Below are 25,188 nucleotides of genomic sequence, written 5' to 3'. Positions count from 1 at the left end.
GGGGTTGGAGGCATCAAAAGAGGGGTTGGAGGGACCAAAAGAGGGGTTGGAGGTGTCAAAAATGGGGTTGGAGGCACCAAAAGAGGGGTCGGAGACCACTCAGGAACCATCCCAGACCACCAAGAACCACCCAAGACCGTCCGAACCTCTCAAGAACCCCCCCGAGACCCCAGAAGATGAGGCGGAACCACCCAGAGTGGACCGTTTGAGGCCACCGGAGCTGTGGTGGGACCCCCCCAGAACCCCCCCGAGATGCCCTCACCTCATACTCGGCGAACTTGGTGGAGTCCTCCAGGATCATCTCCTCCTTCTTGGGGGGAGTGTCGCGCGTGGCCAAGGCCAAACAGCGCAAAGTGTCCCTCCCGGTGCCCCATTCCTTGATGATGGCCAAGATCTTCTCCTTGACGGACGGCGTCAGGGGGACCCTGGTGGTTCCCACCCGGACGTAGTTGCAGCGGTCGATGACGCCCTCGGGCGCTCCCTGCCAGGAGGACACCGCTCCGTCACGGAGAAGGAGGTGGAAAAAGGGGATGGAGGGACGGATGGACGTGGGGATGGAGGCCCACCTTGACGAACATCTTGTTGCCCACGGCGGCGCGAGAGGCTTTGGCCGGCGAGCAGTAGACCGACATGGACTTGCGGTCGCGGGAGAACTCCAGGGTGAACTCCTTCTTCATCAGCTGCTTAATGACCTGCGGGGAGGGGGGACGTGGTTACGGGAGGCCACCAAGGAACCCCAGGAGAAGACAACGGCAGGAGGCCGAGGAACCCACGGAGAGGGTCTTAGGAGGCCACAGGGGACCAAGGAACCCACGGAGAAGGTCTTAGGAGGCCACGGGGGACCAAGGAACCCATGGAGAGGGTCTTAGAAGGCCATGGGGGACCAAAGAACCCATGGAGAGGGTCTTAGGAGACCAAATGGGACCAAAGAACCCATGGAGAGGGTCTTAGGAGGCCACGGGGGACCAAAGAACCCATGGAGAGGGTCTTAGGAGGCCATGGGGGACCAAAGAACCCATGGAGAGGGTCTTAGGAGGCCACAGGGGACCAAAGAACCCATGGAAAGGGTCTTAGGAGGCCATGGGGGACCAAAGAACCCATGGAGAGGGTCTTAGGAGGCCAAAGGGGACCAAAGAACCCAACGAGAAGACATCAGGAGCTCAGAGGTGGACAAGGAACCCATGGAGAGGGTCTTAGGAGGCCATGGAGGAACAAAGAACCCATGGAGAGGGTCTTGGAAGGCCACGGGGAACCTAGGAACCCACTGAGAAGACATCAGGAGCTCAGAGGTGGCTGAAGAACCCATGGAGAGGGTCTTAGGAGGCCAAAGGGGACCAAAGAACCCAACGAGAAGGTCTTAGGAGGCCATGGAGGAACAAAGAACCCATGGAGAGGGTCTTAGGAGGCCAAAGGGGACCAAAGAACCCATGGAGAGGGTCTTAGAAGGCCAAAGGGGACCAAAGAACCCATGGAGAGGGTCTTAGAAGGCCATGGGGAACCAAGGAACCCACTGAGAAGACATCAGGAGCTCGGAGGTGGAGAGGAACCCATGGAGAGGGTCTTAGGAGGCCACGGGGGACCAAAGAACCCATGGAGAGGGTCTTAGGAGGCCAAAGGGGACCAAAGAACCCAACGAGAAGGTCTTAGGAGGCCATGGAGGAACAAAGAACCCATGGAGAGGGTCTTAGGAGGCCATGGAGGAACAAAGAACCCATGGAGAGGGTCTTAGAAGGCCAAAGGGGACCAAAGAACCCAACGAGAAGGTCTTAGGAGGCCATGGAGGAACAAAGAACCCATGGAGAGGGTCTTAGAAGGCCATGGGGGACCAAAGAACCCATGGAGAGGGTCTAAGAAGGCCATGGAGGAACAAAGAACCCATGGAGAGGGTCTTAGGAGGCCACAGGGGACCAAAGAACCCATGGAGAGGGTCTTAGGAGGCCAAAGGGGACCAAGGAACCCAATCAGAAGACATCAGGAGCTCAGAGGAGGCCGAGGAACCCATGGAGAGGGTCTTAGGAGGCCAAATGGGACCAAAGAACCCATGGAGAGGGTCTTAAAAGGCCAAAGAGGACCAAAGGAACCCACTGAGAAGACATCAGGACCTCGGAGGTGGCCGAGGAACCCATGGAGAGGGTCTTGGAAGGCCAAAGGGGACCAAAGAACCCATGGAGAAGGTCTTAGGAGGCCATGGGGGACCAAAGAACCCATGGAGAAGGTCTTAGGAGGCCATGGGGGACCAAAGAACCCATGGAGAGGGTCTTAGAAGGCCAAAGGGGACCAAAGAACCCATGGAGAGGGTCTCAGAAGGCCATGGAGGAACAAAGAACCCATGGAGAGGGTCTTAGAAGGCCAAAGGGGACCAAGGAACCCACTGAGAAGACATCAGGAGCTCGGAGGAGGCCGAGGAACCCACGGAGAGGGTCTTAGGAGGCCACAGGGGACCAAAGAACCCATGGAGAGGGTTTTTGGAGGCCACGGGGGACCAAGGAACCCACTGAGAAGACATCAGGAGCTTGGAGGTGGCTGAGGAACCCATGGAGAGGGTCTTAGGAGGCCATGGGGGACCAAAGAACCCATGGAGAGGGTCTTAGGAGGCCATGGAGGAACAAAGAACCCATGGAGAGGGTCTTAGAAGGCCAAAGGGGGACCAAGGAACCCAATGAGAAGACATCAGGAGCTCAGAGGTGGCCGAGGAACCCATGGAGAGGGTCTTAGAAGGCCAAAGGAGACCAAGGAGCCCATGGAGAGGGTCTTAGGAGGCCACGGGGGACCAAAGAACCCATGGAGAGGGTCTTAGAAGGCCACAAGGGACAAAGGAACCCAATGAGAAGACATCAGGAGCTCAGAGGTGGCCGAGGAACCCATGGAGAGGGTCTTAGGAGGCCATGGAGGAACAAAGAACCCATGGAGAAGGTTTTAGGAGGCCACGGGGGACCAAAGAACCCATGGAGAAGGTCTTAGGAGGCCATGGAGGAACAAAGAACCCATGGAGAGGGTCTTAGAAGGCCATGGAGGAACAAAGAACCCATGGAGAGGGTCTTAGAAGGCCAAAGGGGGACCAAGAAACCCATGGAGAAGACATCAGGAGCTCAGAGGTGGCTGAGGAACCCATGGAGAGGGTCTTAGGAGGCCACAGGGGACCAAAGAACCCATGGAGAGGGTCTTAGGAGGCCACAGGGGACCAAAGAACCCATGGAGAAGACATCAGGAGCTCAGAGGTGGCTGAGGAACCCATGGAGAGGGTCTTAGAAGGCCATGGAGGAACAAAGAACCCATGGAGAAGGTCTTAGGAGGCCAAAGGGGATGAGGAGGTGGCCCAGGAGGTGGCCCAGGTGGCCCAGGAGGCCCAGGAGGTGGCCCAGGAGGTGGCCCCGGTGGTGGCCATGGTGGCCCCGGTGGCCCCGGGTGGACTCACGGAGTTGCAGGCGTTGGCCCTCTCCACTTTGGAGAGGTTCCGGACGTCGGTGTTGAAGACGTTCATCTTCTCCACCAGGCAGGTGAGCGCCGTCTCCGTCGCCTCTCCCACCTTCTCGTAGATGCCCTTCGCCTGCGAGGAGGAGGAGGAGGAGGAGAACCCCCCCAGAGAAGGTCACCTCCCCCGGGGGGACGGAAAAGGTCCCGGAGAGGTCCATCCAGGGCCACCACTGCCCTCACCTCGTTGTAGTCCAAGGAGGAGTCGTTGCAGAGGGCGCAGATGGTGGCCAACTCCACCAACCCATCGAAGTGCCCGGCCTTCACCGGCTTCTCCTGCTTCAGCCTGGGGGGACGCGGGGACGTGGGACACGGGGACACCACCACCCAGAGGAGCACGGGACCTCCCGAGGGCCACCGCCGCCTCAGGGGACCTCCGGGAGCACACTGAGGGCCTCAATGTTCTCCAGAACTTCTTGAAGGCCTCATGGGTGCCCTGATGTCCTCCAGGAGCTCCTGAGGAGGACCTCCTCCTGAGGTCCCCTTGAGTGCCAAATGTCCTTCAGGACCTCCTGAGGGCCACCGTGGCCTCAGGGGACCTCTGGGATCCCACTGGAGGCCTCAATGTTCTCCAGAACTTCTTGAGGTCCCCATGGGTGCCCTGATGTCCTCCAGGAGCTCCTGAGGTCCCCTTGAGTGCCCAATGCCCTTCAGGACCTCCTGAGGGCCACCACGGCCTCAGGGGACCTCTGAGACCCCACTGGAGGCCTCAATGTCCTCCAGAACTTCTTGAGGTCCCTATGGGTGTCTTGATGTCCATCAGGAGCTCCTGAGGTCCCCTTGAGTGCCCAATGTCCTTCAGGACCTCCTGAGGGCCACCGCGGCCTCAGGGGACCTCTGAGATCTCACTGGGGGCCTCAATGTTCTCCAGGAGCTCTTGAAGGCCTCATGGATGTCCTGATGTCCATCAGGAGCCCCTGAGTGCCCAACGTCCTTCAGGACCTCCTGAGGGCCACCACGGCCTCAGGAGACCTCCGGGATCCCACTGAGGGCCTCAATGTTCTCCAGAACTTCTTGAGGTCCCCATGGATGCCCTGATGTCCTCCAGGAGCTCCTGAGGTCCCCTGAGGGCCCAATGTCCTTCAGGACCTCCTGAGGGCCACCACGGCCTCAGGGGACCTTCAAGATCCCACTGGAGGCCTCAATGTCCTCCAGAACTTCTTGAGGTCCCCATGGGTGTCTCGATGTCCTCCAGGAGCTCCTGAGGTCCACTGAGTGCCCAATGTCCTTCAGGACCTCCCGAGGGCCACCACGGCCTCAGGGGACCTCCGAGATCCCACTGAGGGCCTCAATGTCCTCCAGAACTTCTTGAGGTCCCCATGGGTGCCCTGATGTCCTCCAGGAGGCCCTGAGGTCCCCTGAGGGCCCAACGTCCTTCAGGACCTCCTGAGGGCCACCACGGCCTCAGGGGACCTCTGAGATCCCACTGGAGGCCTCAATGTCCTCCAGAACTTCTTGAGGTCCCCATGGGTGTCTCAATGTCCTCCAGGAGCTCCTGAGGTCCACTGAGTGCCCAATGTCCTTCAGGACCTCCTGAGGGCCACCACGGCCTCAGGGGACCTCCGAGATCCCACTGGAGGCCTCAATGTCCTCCAGGAGCTCTTGAAGGCCTCATGGGTGTCCTGATGTCCATCAGGAGCTCCTGAGGTCCCCTGAGGGCCCAATGTCCTTCAGGACCTCCTGAGGGCCACCACGGCCTCAGGAGACCTCCGGGATCCCACTGAGGGCCTCAATGTTCTCCAGAACTTCTTGAAGGCCTCATGGGTGCCCTGATGTCCTCCAGGGGCTCCTGAGGAGGACCTCCTCCTGAGGTCCCCTTGAGTGCCCAATGCCCTTCAGGACCTCCTGAGGGCCACACGGCCTCAGGGGACCTCCGAGATCCCACTGGAGGCCTCAATGTTCTCCAGGAGCTCTTGAAGGCCTCATGGGTGTCCTGATGTCCATCAGGACCTCCTGAGGTCCCCTTGAGTGCCCAACGTCCTTCAGGACCTCCTGAGGGCCACCACAGCCTCAGGGGACCTCTGAGATCCCACTGAGGGCCTCAATGTCCTCCAGAACTTCTTGAGGTCCCTATGGGTGCCCTGATGTTCTCCAGGAGCTCCTGAGGTCCCCACGCCCTTCAGGACCTCCTGAGGGCCACCACGGCCTCAGGGGACCTCCGAGATCTCACTGGGGGCCTCAATGTCCTCCAGAACTTCTTGAGGTCCCTATGGATGCCCTGATGTCCTCCAGGAGCTCCTGAGGTCCCCTTGAGTGCCCAACGCCCTTCAGGACCTCCTGAGGACCACCACGGCCTCAGGGGACCTCCGGGATCCCACTGAGGGCCTCAATGTTCTCCAGAACTTCTTGAAGGCCTCATGGGTGCCCTGATGTCCTCCAGGAGCTCCTGAGGAGGACCTCCTCCTGAGGTCCCCTTGAGTGCCCAACGTCCTTCAGGACCTTCTGAGGGCCACCACGGCCTCAGGGGACCTCCGGGATCCCACTGGGGACCTCAATGTTCTCCAGAACTTCTTGAGATCCCTATGGATGCCCTGATGTCCTCCAGGAGCTCCTGAGGAGGACCTCCTCCTGAGGTCCCCTTGAGTGCCCAACGTCCCCTTGAGTGCCCAACGTCCTTCAGGACCTCCTGAGGGCCACCACAGCCTCAGGGGACCTCTGAGATCTCACTGGGGGCCTCAATGTTCTCCAGGAGCTCTTGAAGGCCTCATGGATGTCCTGATGTCCATCAGGAGCCCCTGAGTGCCCAACGTCCTTCAGGACCTCCTGAGGGCCACCACGGCCTCAGGAGACCTCCGGGATCCCACTGAGGGCCTCAATGTTCTCCAGAACTTCTTGAGGTCCCCATGGATGCCCTGATGTCCATCAGGAGCTCCTGAGGTCCCCTGAGTGCCCAATGTCCTTCAGGACCTCCTGAGGGCCACCACGGCCTCAGGGGACCTTCAAGATCCCACTGGAGGCCTCAATGTCCTCCAGAACTTCTTGAGGTCCCCATGGGTGTCTCAATGTCCTCCAGGAGCTCCTGAGGTCCACTGAGTGCCCAATGTCCTTCAGGACCTCCTGAGGGCCACCACGGCCTCAGGGGACCTCCGAGATCCCACTGGAGGCCTCAATGTCCTCCAGGAGCTCTTGAAGGCCTCATGGGTGTCCTGATGTCCATCAGGAGCTCCTGAGGTCCCCTGAGGGCCCAATGTCCTTCAGGACCTCCTGAGGACCACCGCGGCCTCAGGGGACCTCCGGGATCCCACTGAGGGCCTCAATGTTCTCCAGAACTTCTTGAGGTCCCTATGGGTGCCCTGATGTCCTCCAGGAGGCCCTGAGGTCCCCTTAAGTGCCCAACGTCCCATTGAGTGTCCAATGCCCTTCAGGACCTCCTGAGGGCCACCACGGCCTCAGGGGACCTCCGGGATCCCACTGAGGGCCTCAATGTTCTCCAGAACTTCCTGAAGGCCTCATGGGTGCCCTGATGTCCTCCAGGGGCTCCTGAGGAGGACCTCCTCCTGAGGTCCCCTTGAGTGCCCAATGCCCTTCAGGACCTCCCGAGGGCCACCACGGCCTCAGGGGACCTTCAAGACCCCACTGAGGGCCTCAATGTTCTCCAGAACTTCTTGAAGGCCTCATGGATGCCCTGATGTCCATCAGGAGCTCCTGAGGTCCCCTTGAGCACCCAATGCCCTTCAGGACCTCCTGAGGACCACCACGGCCTCAGGGGACCTTCAAGATCCCACTGAGGGCCTCAACGTCCTCCAGAACTTCTTGAGGTCTCCATGGGTGTCTCGATGTCCTCCAGGAGCTCCTGAGGTCCCCACGCCCTTCAGGACCTCCTGAGGGCCACCACACCCTCAGGGGACCTTCAAGATCTCACTGAAGGCCTCAACGTCCTCCAGAACTTCTTGAGGTCCCCGGGGTCCCCCCGAGGCCACCGCGAGGTCCCCCCGAGGTCCCCCCGAGGCCACCGCGAGGTCCCCCCGCGGCTGAGCCACTCACACTTCTCCTTCGGGGGCGTAGGTGGAACCCGTGATGGAGAACTCGTTGAGGGAGCAGACGTCGCCCTCCACTTTGTCCACGATGAACATCTGCCGTGGGGGAGAAGACAAAAGAGGTCACAGAGGTCCATCAGGGGCTCCCGGAGGACCTTGGAGAACCCCCCCAAGAGGACCTCAGGAGCTCCTGGAGGACCCAAAGGGATCTGAAAGGTTCCTGGAGGAGAACCCCTGAAGAACCGAGAGGACCTGAGGGGTTCCTGGAGATCCAAAGGGACCTGAGGAGCTTCTGAAGGTCCTTGAAGACCTGAGAGGACCTGAGGGGTTCCTGGAGGTCCTTGAAGACCCGAGAGGACCTGAGGGGTTCCTGGAGGTCCTTGAAGACCCGAGAGGACCTGAGGGGTTCCTGGAGGTCCAAAGGGACCTGAGGGGTTCCTGGAGGTCCTCGAAGGACCGAGAGGACCTGAGGGGTTCCTGGAGAACCTTGAGGACCTGAGGGGCTCCTGGAGATCCAAAGGGACCTGAGGGGCTCCTGGAGGTCCTCGAAGGACCGAGAGGACCTGAGGGGTTCCTGGAGATCCAAAGGGACCTGAGGGGCTCCTGGAGGTCCTTGAGAACCCAAGAGGACCTGAGGGGTTCCTGGAGGTCCTTGAAGGACCGAGAGGACCTGAGGGGCTCCTGGAGGTCCTTGAAGACCCAAGAGGACCTGAGGGGTTCCTGGAGGTCCAAAGGGACCTGAGGGGCTTCTGGAGATCCTTGAAGGATCGAGAGGACCTGAGGGGCTCCTGGAGATCCAAAGGGACCTGAGGGGTTCCTGGAGGTCCTCGAAGGACCGAGAGGACCTGAGGGGTTCCTGGAGATCCAAAAGGACCTGAGGGGTTCCTGGAGGTCCTTGAAGGACCTGAGAGGACCTGAGGGGCTTCTGGAGGTCCTTGAAGGACCGAGAGGACCTGAGGGGCTTCTGGAGGTCCTTGAAGGACCGAGAGGACCTGAGGGGTTCCTGGAGGTCCTTGAAGAACCGAGAGGACCTGAGGGGCTTCTGGAGGTCCTTGAAGACCCGAGAGGACCTGAGGGGTTCCTGGAGGTCCTTGAAGAACCGAGAGGACCTGAGGGGTTCCCGGAGATCCAAAGGGACCTGAGGGGCTTCTGGAGGTCCTTGAAGGACCGAGAGGACCTGAGGGGCTTCTGGAGGTCCTTGAAGGACTGAGAGGACCTGAGGGGTTCCTGGAGGTCCTTGAAGGACCGAGAGGACCTGAGGGGCTCCTGGAGGTCCTTGAAGGACCTGAGGGGTTCCTGGAGATCCAAAGGGACCTGAGGGGCTTCTGGAGGTCCTTGAAGAACCGAGAGGACCTGAGGGGTTCCTGGAGATCCAAAGGGACCTGAGGGGCTCCTGGAGGTCCAAAGGGACCTGAGGGGTTCCTGGAGATCCAAAGGGACCTGAGGGGTTCCTGGAGGTCCTTGAAGGACCTGAGGGGCTCCTGGAGGTCCTTGAAGGACCTGAGAGGACCTGAGGGGTTCCTGGAGGTCCTTGAAGGACTGAGAGGACCTGAGGGGCTTCTGGAGGTCCTCGAGAACCCAAGATGACCTGAGGGGTTCCTGGAGGTCCAAAGGGACCTGAGAGGACCTGAGGGGTTCCTGGAGGTCCAAAGGGACCTGAGGGGTTCCTGGAGGTCCTTGAAGACCCAAGAGGACCTGAGGGGCTCCTGGAGATCCAAAGGGACCTGAGGGGCTTCTGGAGGTCCTTGAAGACCCGAGAGGACCTGAGGGGCTCCTGGAGGTCCTTGAAGACCCAAGAGGACCTGAGGGGTTCCTGGAGGTCCTTGAAGACCTGAGAGGACCTGAGGGGCTCCTGGAGGTCCTTGAAGACCCAAGAGGACCTGAGGGGCTCCTGGAGGTCCTTGAAGACCTGAGAGGACCTGAGGGGCTCCTGGAGGTCCTTGAAGACCCAAGAGGACCTGAGGGGTTCCTGGAGATCCAAAGGGACCTGAGGGGCTCCTGGAGGTCCTTGAAGACCCAAGAGGACCTGAGGGGTTCCTGGAGGTCCAAAGGGACCTGAGGGGCTTCTGGAGATCAAAAGGGACCTGAGGGGCTCCTGGAGGTCCTTGAAGAACCGAGAGGACCTGAGGGGCTCCTGGAGGTCCTTGAAGACCCAAGAGGACCTGAGGGGTTCCTGGAGGTCCTTGAAGGACCGAGAGGACCTGAGGGGTTCCTGGAGATCCAAAGGGACCTGAGGGGTTCCTGGAGGTCCTTGAAGGACCTGAGGGGCTCCTGGAGGTCCAAAGGGACCTGAGGGGCTCCTGGAGGAGCGCCCACCTTGCAGACGGACATCTGGTTGGTGGTGAGAGTGCCGGTCTTGTCGGAGCAGATGACGGAGGTGCAGCCGAGGGTCTCCACCGAGGGCAGACTCCGGACGATGGCGTTCTTCTTGGCCATGCGCCGCGTCCCCAGCGCCAGGCAGGTGGTGATGACCGCCGGCAGCCCTGTCCGGAGGAGGTCCATCAGCCCCACGGGGGAGACCATCGGGGACCAAGGATGGACGTTAGGAGACCATCGGGGATCAGAGATGGACGTTAGGAGACCATCAGAGATCAGAGATGGACGTTAGGAGACCATTGGGGATCAGGGATGGACGTTAGGAGACCATCGGGGACCAAGGATGGACGTTAGGAGACAATCAGAGATCAGGGATGGACATTAGGAGACCATTGGGGATCAAAGATGGACGTTAGGAGACCATCGGGGATCAGGGATGGGTTCTGGAGGCCATAGGAGATCAGGGATGGGTTCTGGAGGCCATCGGGAGATCAGGGATGGGTTCTGGAGGCCATCGGGAGATCAGGGATGGGTTCTGGAGGCCATCGGGAGATCAGGGATGGGTTCTGGAGGCCATTGGGAGATCAGGGATGGGTTCTGGAGGCCATAGGAGATCAGGGATGGGTTCTGGAGGCCATAGGAGATCAGGGATGGGTTCTGGAGGCCATAGGAGATCAGGGATGGGTTCTGGAGGCCACAGGAGATCAGGGATGGGTTCTGGAGGCCATCAGGAGATCAGGGATGGGTTCTGGAGGCCACAGGAGATCAGGGATGGGTTCTGGAGGCCATAGGAGATCAGGGATGGGTTCTGGAGGCCACAGGAGATCAGGGATGGGTTCTGGAGGCCACAGGAGATCAGGGATGGGTTCTGGAGACCATCGGGAGATCAGGGATGGGTTCTGGAGGCCATAGCAGATCAGGGATGGGTTCTGGAGGCCATAGGAGATCAGGGATGGGTTCTGGAGGCCCCATGAGATCAAGGATGGGTTCTGGAGGCCACAGGAGGTCAGGGATGGGTTCTGGAGGCCATGGGAGATCAGGGATGGGTTCTGGAGGCCCCGGGAGATCAGGGATGGGTTCTGGAGGCCATAGGAGATCAGGGATGGGTTCTGGAGGCCATAGGAGATCAGGGATGGGTTCTGGAGGCCATAGGAGATCAGGGATGGGTTCTGGAGGCCACAGGAGATCAGGGATGGGTTCTGGAGGCCACAGGAGATCAGGGATGGGTTCTGAAGGCCATCGGGAGATCAGGGATGGGTTCTGGAGGCCATAGGAGATCAGGGATGGGTTCTGGAGGCCACAGGAGGTCAGGGATGGGTTCTGAGGGCCACAGGAGGTCAGGGATGGGTTCTGGAGGCCATCGGGAGATCAGGGATGGGTTCTGGAGGCCATCGGGAGATCAGGGATGGGTTCTGGAGACCATCGGGAGATCAGGGATGGGTTCTGGAGGCCACAGGAGGTCAGGGATGGGTTGTGGAGACCTTCTGGGATGGCGGCCACGGCCAAGGCGACGGCGATCTTGAAGTAGTAGATGGCGCCGCGGATCCAGGAGCCGCCGTGGACGGGGTCGTTGAAGTGCCCGATGTTGATGAGCCACACGGCCACGCAGATGAGGGAGATGACCTTGGAGAGCTGCTCGCCGAACTCGTCCAACTTCTGCTGCAGCGGCGTCTTGTCCTGCTCGGTGGCCGCCATCTCGTCCCGGATTTTGCCGATCTCCGTGTTGACCCCCGTGGCCACCACGATGCCCACGGCTTTGCCCGCTCCGATGTTGGTGCCCTGGGAGGAGGAGGAGGAGGTGGGGGGACCACCGGGGTGGGACACGGAGGGCTTTGGGTGGGATGGAGGGACACCAGGAGGCATCTGGTGGGACGTGGAGGACATTGGATGGGACATGAGAGTCACCAGAAGACACGTGGTGGGACGTGGAGACATTTGGTGGGACGTGAGGGACACCAGGAGACACGGGATGGGACATGGAGACCCGTGGTGGGATATGAAGGAGTTTGGGTGGGATGGAGGGACACCAGGAGGTGTCTGGTGGGACGTGGAGGACATTGAGTGGGATGGAGGGACACCAGGAGACCCATGGTCAGACACGAAGGACATTGGGTGGGATGGAGGGTCACCAGGAGACATGGGATGGGTCATGGAGACACATGGTGGGACGTGGAGGACTTTGGGTGGGACATGGGGACACCAGGAGATGTTCAGTGGGACATGAGGGTCACCAGCAGACACGTGGTGGGATGTGGAGACACCAGGAGAAACGGGATGGGATATGAAGGACTTTGGGTGGGATTGAAGGACACCAGGAGGTGTCTGGTGGGACGTGGAGACGCTCAGTGGGACATGAGGGTCACCAGGAGACACGGGATGGGACGTGGAGACACGGGGTGGGATATGAAGGACTTTGGGTGGGATTGAGGGACACCAGGAGGTGTCTGGTGGGACATGAGGGTCACCAGGAGACACGGGATGGGATATGAAGGACTTTGGGTGGGATGGAGGGTCACCAGGAGACACGTGGTGGGACATGGAGGGCTTTGGGTGGGATGGAGGAACACCAGGAGGGGTCTGATGGGACGTGGAGAACATTGAGTGGGATGGAGGGTCACCAGGAGACACGGGATGGGACGTGGAGACACGGGGTGGGATGTGGAGGACTTTGGGTGGGATGGAGGGACACCAGGAGGGGTCTGGTGGGACACGGAGGGCTTTGGGTGGGATGGAGGGACACCAGGAGGGGTCTGGTGGGACGTGGAGGGCTTTGGGTGGGATGGAGGGACACCAGGAGACACGGGGTGGGATGTGGAGGGCTTTGGGTGGGATTGAAGGACACCAGGAAGCATCTGGTGGGACATGAGGGCCACCAGGAGACATGGGATGGGTCATGGAGACACATGGTGGGTCATGAAGGACTTTGGGTGGGATGGAGGGACACCAGGAGGCGTCTGGTGGGACGTGGAGGACATTGAGTGGGATGGAGGGACACCAGGAGACATGGGATGGGATGTGGAGGGCTTTGGGTGGGATGGAGGAACACCAGGAGGGGTCTGATGGGACACGAGGGTCACCAGGAGACACAGGATGGGATGTGGAGGGCTTTGGGTGGGATTGAAGGACACCAGGAGGCGTCTGGTGGGATGTGGAGGACATCGTGTGGGATGGAGGGTCACCAGGAGACATGGGATGGGATGTGGAGGGCTTTGGGTGGGATGGAGGGACACCAGAAGGCATCTGGTGGGATGTGGGGACACCAGAAGATGTTCAGTGGGACATGAGGGTCACCAGGAGACACGTGGTGGGATGTGGAGACACCAGGAGACGCAGGATGGGATATGAAGGACTTTGGGTGGGATGGAGGGACACCAGGAGGTGCCTGGTGGGACGTGAGGGTCACCAGAAGACACGGGATGGGATGTGGAGGACATCGTGTGGGATGGAGGGACACCAGGAGATGTTCAGTGGGACATGAGGGACACCACAAGACATGGGGTGGGATGTGCGGACATGTGGGGACATGGGATGGACTGGGATGGACTGGGATGGACTGGGATGGACTGGGAGGCACTGGGACGGACTGGGATGGACTGGGATGGACTGGGAGGCACTGGGATGGACTGGGATGGACTGGGAGGCACTGGGATGGACTGGGAGGACTCACGGAGAAGAGCATGTTCTTCTTGTCCTGGTTGACGGCGCGCGGGTCCGGCACCGGATCCGTGTGTTTGATCACCGACACCGACTCCCCTGAGCGCCACCAGTTCACACCAGTTCACACCAGTTCAGACCAGTTCAGACCAGTTCACACCAGTTCAGACCAGTTCACACCAGTTCACACCCGTTCACACCAGTTCACACCAGTTCACACCAGTTCAGACCAGTTCACACCAGTTCAAACCAGTTCACACCAGTTCACACCAGTTCACACCAGCTCAGACCAGTTCACACCAGTTCAGACCAGTTCAGACCAGTTCACACCAGTTCACACCAGTTCAGACCAGTTCACACCAGTTCAAACCAGTTCAGACCAGTCCGTCGCCGACAATCCCCGTCCATCCCAGTCTCTCCAGTCCATCCCAGTCCACCTCAGTCCATCCCAGTCCATCCCAGTCCATCCCAGTCCATCCCAGTCCACTCCAGTCCATCCCAGTCCACTCCAGTCCGTCCCAGTCCACCCCAGTCCATTCCAGTCCATCCCAGTCCACTCCAGTCCGTCCCAGTCCACTCCAGTCCATCCCAGTCCACTCCAGTCCGTCCCAGTCCACCCCAGTCCATTCCAGTCCATCCCAGTCCACTCCAGTCCGTCCCAGTCCATCCCAGTCCATTTCAGTCCATCCCAGTCCACCCCAGTCCATCCCAGTCCATTCCAGTCCATCCCAGTCCATCCCAGTCCATTCCAGTTCACCCCAGTCCATCCTAGTCCATCCCAGTCCATCCCAGTCCATTCCAGTCCATCCCAGTCCACCTCAGTCCATCCCAGTCCATCCCAGTCCAATCCAGTCCATCCCAGTCCATCCCAGTCCAATCCAGTCCATTCCAGTCTGTCCCAGTTCACCCCAGTCCATCCCCGTATATCCTGGTCCATCCCAGTCCATCCCAATCCATCCCAGTCCATCCCGGTCCCTCCCAGTCCATCCCAGTCCCTCCCAGTCTACCCCGGTTCATCCCAGTCCATCCCAGTATGTCCCAGTTCATCCCACTCTGTCCCGGCCTTTTCCAGTTCCTCCAGTCCATCCCAGTCCCTCCCAGTCCCTCCCAGTGCTCCCAGTGCTCCCCATCCCCCCTCCCAGTCCCTCCCAGTGCTCCCAGTCCGCACCAGTAAGGATGGATTGGTCCACCCGCAGTGTGGTCGATTTGATGGAGATGATCCGGATGTCGGCCGGGACCTTATCGCCCACTGGGAGCAAACTGGGGGTTACTGGGAGGGACTGGGAGCAAACTGGGGGGGACTGGGAGGGACTGGGGGGGACTGGGGGCAAACTGGGGGGGACTGGGAGGGACTGGGAGCAAACTGGGGGGGACTGGGAGGGACTGGGAGGAAACTGGGGGGGACTGGGAGGGACTGGGAGCAAACTGGGGGGGACTGGGGGGGACTGGGAGGAAACTGGGGGGGACTGGGAGGGACTGGGAGCAAACTGGGGGGGACTGGGGGGGACTGGGAGCAAACTGGGGGGGACTGGGAGGAAACTGGGGGGGACTGGGAGGGACTGGGAGGAAACTGGGAGGGACTGGGAGGGACTGGGAGCAAACTGGGGGGGACTGGGAGGAAACTGGGGGGGACTGGGAGGGACTGGGAGGGACTGGGAGCAAACTGGGGGTGACTGGGAGGGACTGGGAGCAAACTGGGGGGGACTGGGAGGAAACTGGGGGGGACTGGGAGGGACTGGGAGGGACTGGGAGGGACTGGGAGCAAACTGGGGGGGACTGGGAGGGACTGGGAGCAAACTGGGGGGGACTGGGAGGGACTGGGAGCAAACTGGGGGTTACTGGGAGGGACTGGGAGGAAACTGGGGGGGACTGGGAGCTACTGGGAGCTCCCAACAGCTCCTGGGGGTTACTGGGAGATACTGGGGGTTACTGGGAGTTACTGGGAGTTACTGGGGGTTACTGGGAGTTACTGGGGGTTCCTGGGGGTTACTGGGAGCTACTGGGACGTCCTAACAGCTACTGGGGGGTTACTGGGGGTTACTGGGAGATACTGGGAGCTACTGGGACATCCCAACAGCTACTGGAGATAACTGGGAGCTCCTGGGAGTTACTGGGAGATACTGGGGATTACTGGGGGTTACTGGGAGATACTGGGAGCTCTCAACATCTCCTGAGGGTTACTGGGAGTTACTGGAGGTTACTGGGAGCTACTGGGGGTTACTGGGAGCTACTGGGACGTCCCAACAGCTACTGGGAGTTACTGGGAGTTATTGGGAGATACTGGGAGCTACTGGGGGTTACTGGGAGATACTGAGAGCTCCTGGGGGTTCCTGAGGGTTACTGGGAGTTACTGGGGGTTACTGGGAGCTACTGGGGGTTACTGGGAGATACTGACAGCTCCTGGGGGTTCCTGAGGGTTACTGGGAGTTACTGGGGGTTACTGGGAGCTACTGGGGGTTACTGGGAGATACTGACAGCTCCTGGGGGTTCCTGAGGGTTACTGGGAGTTACTGGGGGTTACTGGGAGCTACTGGGATGTCCCAACAGCTACTGGGAGTTACTGGGAGCTCCTGAGGGTTACTGGGAGTTACTGGGACGTCCCAACAGCTACTGGGGGGTTACTGGGGGTTACTGGGAGCTCCTGTGGGTTACTGGGAGTTACTGGGGGTTACTGGGAGCTCCTGAGGGTTCCTGGGAGCTACTGGGAGTTACTGGGAGATACTGGGAGCTACTGGGAGCTCCTGGGGGGTTCCTGGGGGTTCCTGGGGGTTCCTGGGAGCTCCTGAGGGGTTCCTGGTGGGGTTCCTGAGGGGTTCCTGGGGGTTCCTGGGGGGTTCCTGGGAGCTCCTGAGGGTTCCTGGGAGCTCCTGAGGGGTTACTGGGAGTTACTGGGAGGTACTGGGAGCTCCTGGTGGGGTTCCTGGGGGGTTCCTGGGAGCTCCTGGGGGGTTCCTGGGGGGTTCCTGGGAGCTCCTGGGGGGTTCCTGGGGGGTTCCTGGGGGTTCCTGGGGGGTTCCTGGGAGCTCCTGGGGGGTTCCTGGGGGTTCCTGGGGGGTTCCTGGGGGTTCCTGGGAGCTCCTGAGGGGTTACTGGGGGTTACTGGGAGCTACTGGGATGTCCCAACAGTTACTGGGAGTTACTGGGAGTTACTGGGGGGTTCCTGGGGGTTCCTGGGGGGTTCCTGGGAGCTCCTGAGGGGTTCCTGGGGGGTTCCTGGGAGCTACTGGGGAGTTACTGGGGAGTTACTGGGAGCTACTGGGAGCTCCTGGGGGTTCCTGGGGGGTTCCTGGGGGGTTCCTGGGGGGTTCCTGGGGGGTTCCTGGGAGCTCCTGGGGGGTTCCTGGGAGCTCCTGAGGAGTTACTGGGAGCTACTGGGAGATACTGGGAGCTCCTGGGGGGTTCCTGGGGGTTCCTGGTGGGTTCCTCACCGGCCACCTCGGCGATGTCCCCGGGGACGAGGTCTCGCGCTTTGATGCGCTGCACGGCTTTGCGGTCGGAGCGATAGACCTTCCCCATCTCCGGCTCATACTCCTTGAGGGCCTCGATGGCGTTCTCCGCGTTCCGCTCCTGACCCCCATCCCGGGGACACCACCGGGGGGTCCACAGGGACGTCGGGGACACCGCGGGGACCGCGGGGAACAGCGGCAGAGGGGGCGAGGAGACCAGGAGAAGGGTGGAGGACATCAACGGGGCATCGGGGACATCACAGGGATGGTGGAGAACATCAAGAGAAGGTCCAATGAGACCAGGAGAAGGTTGGAGGACATCAAGGGGGCAACGGGGACATCAAGGGACACCATGGGGATGTCAGGGAGGGCCACAGGGATGGTGGAGAACATCAGGAGAAGGTCAGAGGAGACCAGGAGAAGGTTGGAGGACATCAAGGGGGCAACGGGGACGTCAAGGGACACCATGGGGACGTCAGGGAGAGCCACAGGGATGGTGGAGAACATCAGGAGAAGGTCAGAGGAGACCAGGAGAAGGTTGGAGGACATCAAAAGGGCATCAGGGACATCACAGGGACGGTGAAGAACATCAGGAGAAGGTCAGAGGAGATCAGGAGAAGGTTGGAGGACACCAAAGGGGCATCGGGGACATCACAGGGATGGTGAAGAACATCAGGAGAAGGTCAGAGGAGATCAGGAGAAGGTGGAAGGACATCGAGGAACATCAGAGAAGACCGTGAGAACGTGGAGGGACACCAACGGGACATTAGAAAGGCCACGGGGACAACGAGAGGACATCAGAGAGACATTGAAGGACGTGAAGGACGTCAGGGAGGACATCCAGGGGACATCGAGGAGGGCCGGAGGGACACCAGAGGGACACCAGAGGGACACCAGAGGGACACCAGAGGGACACCAGGAGACAACGAGAACATCGGAAGACACCAAAGGAACGTCAGGGAGAACTGTGGGGACGTCCCCCCGCCCTCGAGTGCCACCGCCACCTCCCCAACCCCACCCAGGTGTCCCCAAACCCTGTCCCCACCTCCACCCCCGTGTCCCCACGTCCGTCCTGACGTCCCCAACCCCATCCTGATGTCCCCACGTCCATCCTGATGTCCCCAACCCCATCCTGATGTCCCCAACCCCATCCTGATGTCCATCCTGACGTCCCCAACCCCATCCTGATGTCCCCAACCCCATCCTGATGTCCCCAACCCCATCCCCACGTCCATCCTGATGTCCCCATGTCCATCCTGATGTCCCCACGTCCATCCTGATGTCCCCATGTCCATCCTGATGTCCCCACGTCCATCCTGACGTCCCCAACCCCATCCTGATGTCCCCAACCCCATCCTGATGTCCCCAACCCCATCCCCACGTCCATCCTGATGTCCCCAACCCCATCCTGATGTCCCCAACCCCATCCCCACGTCCATCCTGACGTCCCCACGTCCATCCTGATGTCCATCCTGATGTCCCCAACCCCATCCTGATGTCCCCACGTCCACTCTGATGTCCCCAATGTCCCCACGTCCACCCTGATGTCCCCACGTCTGTCCCCGTGTCCCCCATCCATCCCCGTGTCCCCACGTCCATCCTGATGTCCCCAATGTCCCCCACTGTCCCCCATGTCCCCAATGTCCCCCCTGTCCCCTCTGTCCCCCCTGTCCCCCAATGTCCCCCAATGTCCCCAATGTCCCCCCTGTCCCCATATCCCCAATGTCCCCAATGTCCCCTCTGTCCCCAATGTCCCCCATATCCCCAACATCCCCAATGTCCCCCAATGTCCCCAATGTCCCCAATATCCCCCATATCCCCCCCTGTCCCCCCGTCCCCTCTGTCCCCCATATCCCCAATGTCCCCCCTGTCCCCAATGTCCCCAATGTCCCCAATGTCCCCCCTGTCCCCACTGTCCCCCCCGTCCCCAATGTCCCCTCTGTCCCCTCTGTCCCCTCTGTCCCCCCTGTCCCCAATGTCCCCCATATCCCCCCCTGTCCCCCCTGTCCCCCCTGTCCCCAATGTCCCCAATGTCCCCCCCTGTCCCCTCTGTCCCCAATGTCCCCCTCTGTCCCCTCTGTCCCCAATGTCCCCCCCTGTCCCCCCTGTCCCCCCTGTCCCCCCTGTCCCCAATGTCCCCCCCGTCCCCTCTGTCCCCCCTGTCCCCAATGTCCCCCCTGTCCCCCCTGTCCCCGCTGTCCCCTCTGCTGTCCCCTCACCTGCCAGACGCCCACCACGGCGTTGGCCACGAGGATGAGGAGGATGACGAAGGGCTCCACGAAGGCCGTGATGGTCTCCTCGCCCTCCTCGAACCACGCCAGGACCTTGGGGACAGGGGCGGAGGGGACGCGGTGACACGGGGGGGACACCGCGGGGGGCTCAGCTGTCACCTCCCCCCCTCCCCCCCCCGAGGAGCAGCTGCCGACACCGGAGCCGACACCGGATCCCGAGGTCACCTCCAAGGACACCGCCGCCACCACCGCCCCCCACGTGGCTCCGTCCACGCGGCCCTCCCTCCTCCATCGAGATGGCCCCAACCGTGTCCCCAACGCTGTCCCCAACCCCGTCCCCGTGTCCCCAACGCTGTTCCCACCTCCATCCCCACGTTCCACCTCCATCGAGATGTCCCCAACACTGTCCCCAACCTCATCCCCATGTCCTCAACCCCATCTCCAACCCCATCCCCACATCCCCACCTCCACCGAGATGTCCCCAACCCCAACCCCGTGTCCCCAACCCCGTCCCCATGTCCCCAACGCTGTTCCCACCTCCATCCCCACGTCCCACCTCCATTGAGATGTCCCCAACCCCATCCCCATGTCCTCAACCCCATCTCCAACCCCATCCCCACGTCCCCACCTCCATCGAGATGTCCCCAACCTCATCCCCATGTCCTCAACCCTGTCCCCATGTCCCAACCCCATCTCCAACCCCATCCTCACATCCCCACCTCCATTGAGATGACCCCAACTGTGTCCCCAACCCCATCCCCATGTCCCCAACCCTGTTCCCACCTCCATCCCCACATCCCACCTCCATCAAGATGTCCCCAACCCCATCCTCACGTCCCCATCTCCATCCAGATGTCCCCAATCCCATCCCCATGTCCCCAACCCCATCCCCATGTCCTCAACCCCATCTCCAACCCCATCCCCACGTCCCCACCTCTATTGAGATGTCCCCAACCCCATCCCCATGTCCCCAACGCTGTTCCCACCTCCATCCCCACATCCTCACCTTCATCGGGATGTCCCCAACCCCATCCCCAATCTCATCCCCATGTCCCCAACACTGTCCCCATGTCCTCAACCCCATCTCCAACCCCATCCCCACATCTCCACCTCCACCAAGATGTCCCCAACCCCATCCCCATGTCCCCAACACTGTCCCCAACCTCATCCCCATGTCCTCAACGCTGTTCCCGTGTCCCCAACTCCATCCCCAACCCCGTCCCCACGTCCCCACCTCCACCAAGATGTCCCCAACCCCATCCCCATGTCCCCAACTCCATCCCCAACCCCGTCCCCATGTCCCCAACGCTGTCCCCATGTCCTCAACCCCATCTCCAACCCCATCCCCACGTCCCCACCTCCACCGAGATGTCCCCAACCCCATCCCCGTGTCCCCAACCCCATCCCCATGTCCCCAACCCCCTCTCCAACCCCACCCCGATGTCCCCGTGTCCCCACGCCGTGTCCCCACTCACGAAGGAGATGCAGGCCGCCAGGAGGAGGATGCGCACCAGGAGGTCCTCGAACTGCTCCACCACGAGTTCCCAAATGGACTTCCCTGCGCGACGGGGACATCGCGGGGGGGGATTTGGGGACATCGCGGGGGGGATTTGGGGACATTTGGGGGGATTTGGGGACATTTGGGGACATTTCAGAGGGATTCAGGGACATTTGGGGACATTTGGAGACATTTTGGGGGGGATTTGGGGACATTTCAGAGGGATTCAGGGACATTTGTGGGGATTTGGGGACATTTGGGGACATTTCGGGGGGATTTGGGGACATTCAGGGAGGATTTGGGGACATTTTGGGGAGACATTGGGGACATTCAGGGAGGATTTGGGGACATTTTGGGAGACATTGGGGACATTCAGTGGGATTTGGGGACATTTCAGAGGGGATTTGGGGACATTTGGGGACATTCAGTGGGATTCAGGGACATTTGTGGGGATTTGGGGACATTCGGGGGGATTTGGGGACATTTTAGGGGGGATTTGGGGACACTCAGGGACATTTGGGGACATTTCGGGAGGATTTGGGGACATTCAGTGGGATTTGGGGACATTTCGGGGGGGATTTGGGGACATTTCGGGGGGGATTTGGGGACATTCAGTGGGATTTGGGGACATTTCAGAGGGGATTTGGGGACATTTGAGGACATTCAGTGGGATTTGGGGACATTTCAGGGACGTCGGGGACATTTGTGGGGATTTGGGAACATTTCAGGGGGGATCTGGGGACACTCAGGGACATTTGGGGACATTTCAGGGAGGATTTGGGGATATTTTGGGGGACATTTGGGGACATTCAGGGGGGATTTGGGAACATTTGGGGACATTTTAGGAGGATTTGGGGACATTTTGGGGGACATTTGGGGACATTCAGTGCAATTTGGGGACATTTCGGGGGGATTTGGGGACATTTTGGGGGACATTTGGGGACATTCAGTGGGATTTGGGACATTTCGGGGGGATTTGGGGACGTTTCAGAGGGATTTGGGGACACTTGGGGGGGGATTTGAGGACATTGGGGGGATTTGGGGGACATTTGTGGGGGGGGGAGGGATTTGGTGACATTGGGGGACATTTGGGGGACCCCGAAACGCTCTCACCTTCCTCAGCCGGGAGCTCTGTGGGGACCGAGAGGGGACACATTGGGGACACCAACGCGGTGGCACTGCCCCCCCCAATGTCCCCAAGATGTCCCCCCAATGTCCCCCTCATCCTTAATGTCCCCCCAATGTCCCCATCTCCCCCCATATCCCCAATGTCCCCCAATGTCCCCAATGTCCCCAATGTCCCCCATCTCCCCCAATGTCCCCCACGTCCCCCCATTGTCCCCCATCTCCCCCCATGTCCCCAATACCCCCCAATACCCCCATCTCCCCCCATCTCCCCCAATGTCCCCCATCTCCCCCCATGTCCCCCCATGTCCCCCAATGTCCCCCCATCTCCCCACTGTCCCCCCATGTCCCCATTGTCCCCCATCTCCCCACTGTCCCCCATCTCCCCCAATGTCCCCATTGTCCCCCATCTGCCCCCATGTCCCCCAATGCCCCCCATGTCCCCCCATCTCCCCATTGTCCCCATGTCCCCATTGTCCCCCCCACATCCCCCACCTCCCTCCATGTCCCCCATTGTCCCCATATCCCCAATGTCCCCAATGTCCCCAATGTCCCCCCATCTCCCCCCATGTCCCCCAATGTCCCCCATCTCCCCAATGTCCCCCCATTGTCCCCCATCTCCCCCCATCTCCCCAATGCCCCCCAATACTCTCATCCCCTCCATGTCCCCCAGTGTCCCTCCATATCCCTCAATGTCCCCCCATTGTCCCCCATCTCCCCATTGTCCCCAATACCCCCCAATATCCCCATTGTCCCCCATCTCCCCCAATGTCCCCCAATGTCCTCCATTGTCCCCCCATGTCCCCCCATCTCCCCCAATGTCCCCATTGTCCCCCAATGTCCCCCCATATCCCACAATGTCCCCCATCTCCACACTGACCCCCAATGTCCCCCAATGTCCCCAATGCCCCCCCATGTCCCCATCTCCCCATTGCCCCCATTGTCCCCCATCTCCCCAATGCCCCCCAATGCCCCCCAATGCCCCCCATGTCCCCCCATTGTCCCCCCCACGTCCCCCCACTGCCCCCCAATACCCCAATACCCCATTGTCCCCCATCTCCCCAATGCCCCCCAATACCCCCATCTCCCCACTGCCCCCCAATACCCCATTGTCCCCCCACTGTCCCCCCATGTCCCCATTGTCCCCCATCTCCCCAATGCCCCCCATTGTCCCTCATCTCCCCAATGCCCCCCAATACCCCAATGTCCCCCCATGTCCCCCCCTTGTCCCTCAATGCCCCCCCATTGTCCCCCATCTCCCCAATGCCCCCCAATACCCTCATCGCCCCCAATGCCCCCCATTGTCCCCATCCCCCCAATGCCCCCCAATGCCCCCCATCTCCCCCCATGTCCCCATTGTCCCCCATCTCCCCAATGCCCCCCAATACCTCAATGCCCCCCATCTCCCCATCTCCCCCCAATACCCCCATCGCCCCCCAACTCCCCCCATGTCCCCATTGTCCCCCATCTCCCCAATGCCCCCCAATACCCCAATGTCCCCCAATGTCCCCCATTGTCCCCATGTCCCCCATATCCCCAATGCCCAATACCCCAATGTCCCCCAATGTCCCCCATCTCCCCCCATGTCCCCATTGTCCCCCATCTCCCCAATGCCCCCCAATACCCCATTGTCCCCCATCTCCCCACTGCCCCCCAATACCCCCCATGCCCCCCCATGTCCCCCCCTCCCGGGGGTGCCCCCCCCCCCCCCGCACTGACCGTTGTGCCCCCAATACCCCAATCTCCCCAATGCCCCCCAATGCCCCCCAATACCCCACTGTCCCCCCATGTCCCCATTGTCCCTCATCTCCTCAATGCCCCCCAATACCCCAATGTCCCCCAATACCCCCATCTCCCCAATGCCCCCCAATACCCCATTGTCCCCCATCTCCCCACTGCCCCCCAATACCCCCAATGCCCCCCATGTCCCCCCCCCCCCGGGGGTGCCCCCCCCCCCCGCACTGACCGTTGTGTCCGTACTTCTCGAGGCTCCTCTTCACCTGTTCGGGGGACAGTCCGACGCTCTCGGTCACCCCGAAATAGGCCAAGCACTCCTCGACGCTCTTGGCGTGGGCGTTCTCCATGGCGGCCCCCGCTGCCACCGTCCCCGTCACCGCTGCCGAGGGGGGCGCCGAGGGGGGGACACCGCGGGGGCTTATCAGGGGGTACCCCCACACCCCACCCCCCGACACCCCCCCGACGTCACTCGGGGCCACCCCCCCCACCCCCCCCCCCGGCTCCTGGCACCTCCCCACCCTCCGACAGTGGCCGTGTCACCCCCCTGGTGGCCCTCGTCACCCCCTTGGGGGGTCCCCCCCAATGTCCCCTGTCACCCCCTTGGGGGTCCCATAGCCCCCCCACACCCCATAGCCCCCCCCAATGTCCCCCATAACCCCCCCAATGTCCCCTGTCACCCCCCTGGTGGCCCTCGTCACCCCCTAATGTCCCCTGTCACCCCCTTTGGGTCCCATAACCCCCCCCCAATGTCCCCTGTCACCCCCCCCATAACCCCTGTCACCCCCTTGGGGGGTCCCCCCCAATGTCCCCTGTCACCCTCTTGGGGGGTCCCACAGCCCCCCCCAATGTCCCCTGTCACCCCCTTGGGGATCCCATAACCCCCCCCACACCCCATAGCCGCCCCCCAATGTCCCCCATAACCCCCCCACTATCCCCCTGTCACCCCCCTGGTGGCCCTCGTCACCCCCTTGGGGGTCCCCTCGTCACCCCCCAATATCCCCTGTCACCCCATTGGGGGTCCCATAGCCCCCCCATATCCCGTGTCACTCTCTTGGGGGTCCCATAGCCCCCCCATATCCCGTGTCACCCCCTTGGGGGGTCCCATAACCCCCCCCCAATGTCCCCTGTCACCCCCTTGGGGGTCCCATAGCCCCCCCCACACCCCATAGCCCCCCTCAATGTCCCCTGTCACCCCCCTGGTGGCCCTCGTCACCCCCTTGGGGGGTCCCATAGCCCCCCCACACCCCATAGCCGCCCCCCAATGTTCCCCATAACCCCCCCCCATATCCCCTGTCACCCCCTTGGGGGTCCCATAACCCCCCCCCCACACCCCATAGCCCCCCCATATCCCAATGTCACCCCCTTGGGGGATCCCATAGCCCCCCCCAAAACCCCTGTGACCCCTTTGGGGGTCCCATAGCCCCCCCATATCCCCCTATCAAACCCCCCCATAACCCCCCCCCCATGTCCCCTGTCACCTCCCACGACCCCTGCCCCCCCCCCAGTGTCCCCCGGTGTCCCATAACCCCCCCAATGACCCCCCCAATCCTTTACCCCCCCCCCCTTTTGTGCCCCCCCCCCCCCCCCTCGGGGCTATTTCTGGCGCTGACGGACAGGGAGGAATGGGGCCCCCCCTCAACCCCCCCCCCCAAATGTGTCCCCAAGTGTCCCCACCCCCCCACCCCCCCCCCCGCTGGGGTCCCCGAAACTGGATCCCCCCCCCCCAACTGCGT

General features: G+C 61.4%; 1 protein-coding gene across 1 annotated transcript in view; it reads right to left on the bottom strand.

Annotated features, from left to right (window-relative positions):
- The window catches only part of ATP2A1 (ATPase sarcoplasmic/endoplasmic reticulum Ca2+ transporting 1), a 37,782-nt gene extending 13,924 nt beyond the window's left edge, over positions 1 to 23,858 (bottom strand). Inside the window, exons 1-14 of the mRNA XM_054052995.1 lie at positions 23,685 to 23,858; positions 21,707 to 21,724; positions 20,571 to 20,653; positions 19,084 to 19,188; positions 16,847 to 16,985; positions 14,587 to 14,667; positions 13,432 to 13,517; positions 11,246 to 11,543; positions 9,765 to 9,931; positions 7,456 to 7,544; positions 3,655 to 3,757; positions 3,416 to 3,547; positions 567 to 692; positions 263 to 481 (exon numbers count right to left, since the gene is read on the bottom strand). Of these exons, the coding sequence (XP_053908970.1) occupies positions 263 to 481; positions 567 to 692; positions 3,416 to 3,547; positions 3,655 to 3,757; positions 7,456 to 7,544; positions 9,765 to 9,931; positions 11,246 to 11,543; positions 13,432 to 13,517; positions 14,587 to 14,667; positions 16,847 to 16,985; positions 19,084 to 19,188; positions 20,571 to 20,653; positions 21,707 to 21,724; positions 23,685 to 23,802 (1,764 nt within the window). The 5' untranslated portion in view covers positions 23,803 to 23,858. The remainder of the gene's footprint in view (positions 1 to 262; positions 482 to 566; positions 693 to 3,415; positions 3,548 to 3,654; positions 3,758 to 7,455; positions 7,545 to 9,764; positions 9,932 to 11,245; positions 11,544 to 13,431; positions 13,518 to 14,586; positions 14,668 to 16,846; positions 16,986 to 19,083; positions 19,189 to 20,570; positions 20,654 to 21,706; positions 21,725 to 23,684) is intronic.
- Positions 23,859 to 25,188: the final 1,330 nt, after the last annotated feature.

Source organism: Cuculus canorus, chromosome 38 (assembly GCF_017976375.1).
Source record: "Cuculus canorus isolate bCucCan1 chromosome 38, bCucCan1.pri, whole genome shotgun sequence".
NCBI lineage: Eukaryota > Metazoa > Chordata > Aves > Cuculiformes > Cuculidae > Cuculus > Cuculus canorus.
Note: the sequence above shows the minus strand (reverse complement) of the source record. Positions and strands in the feature narration are given on the sequence as shown.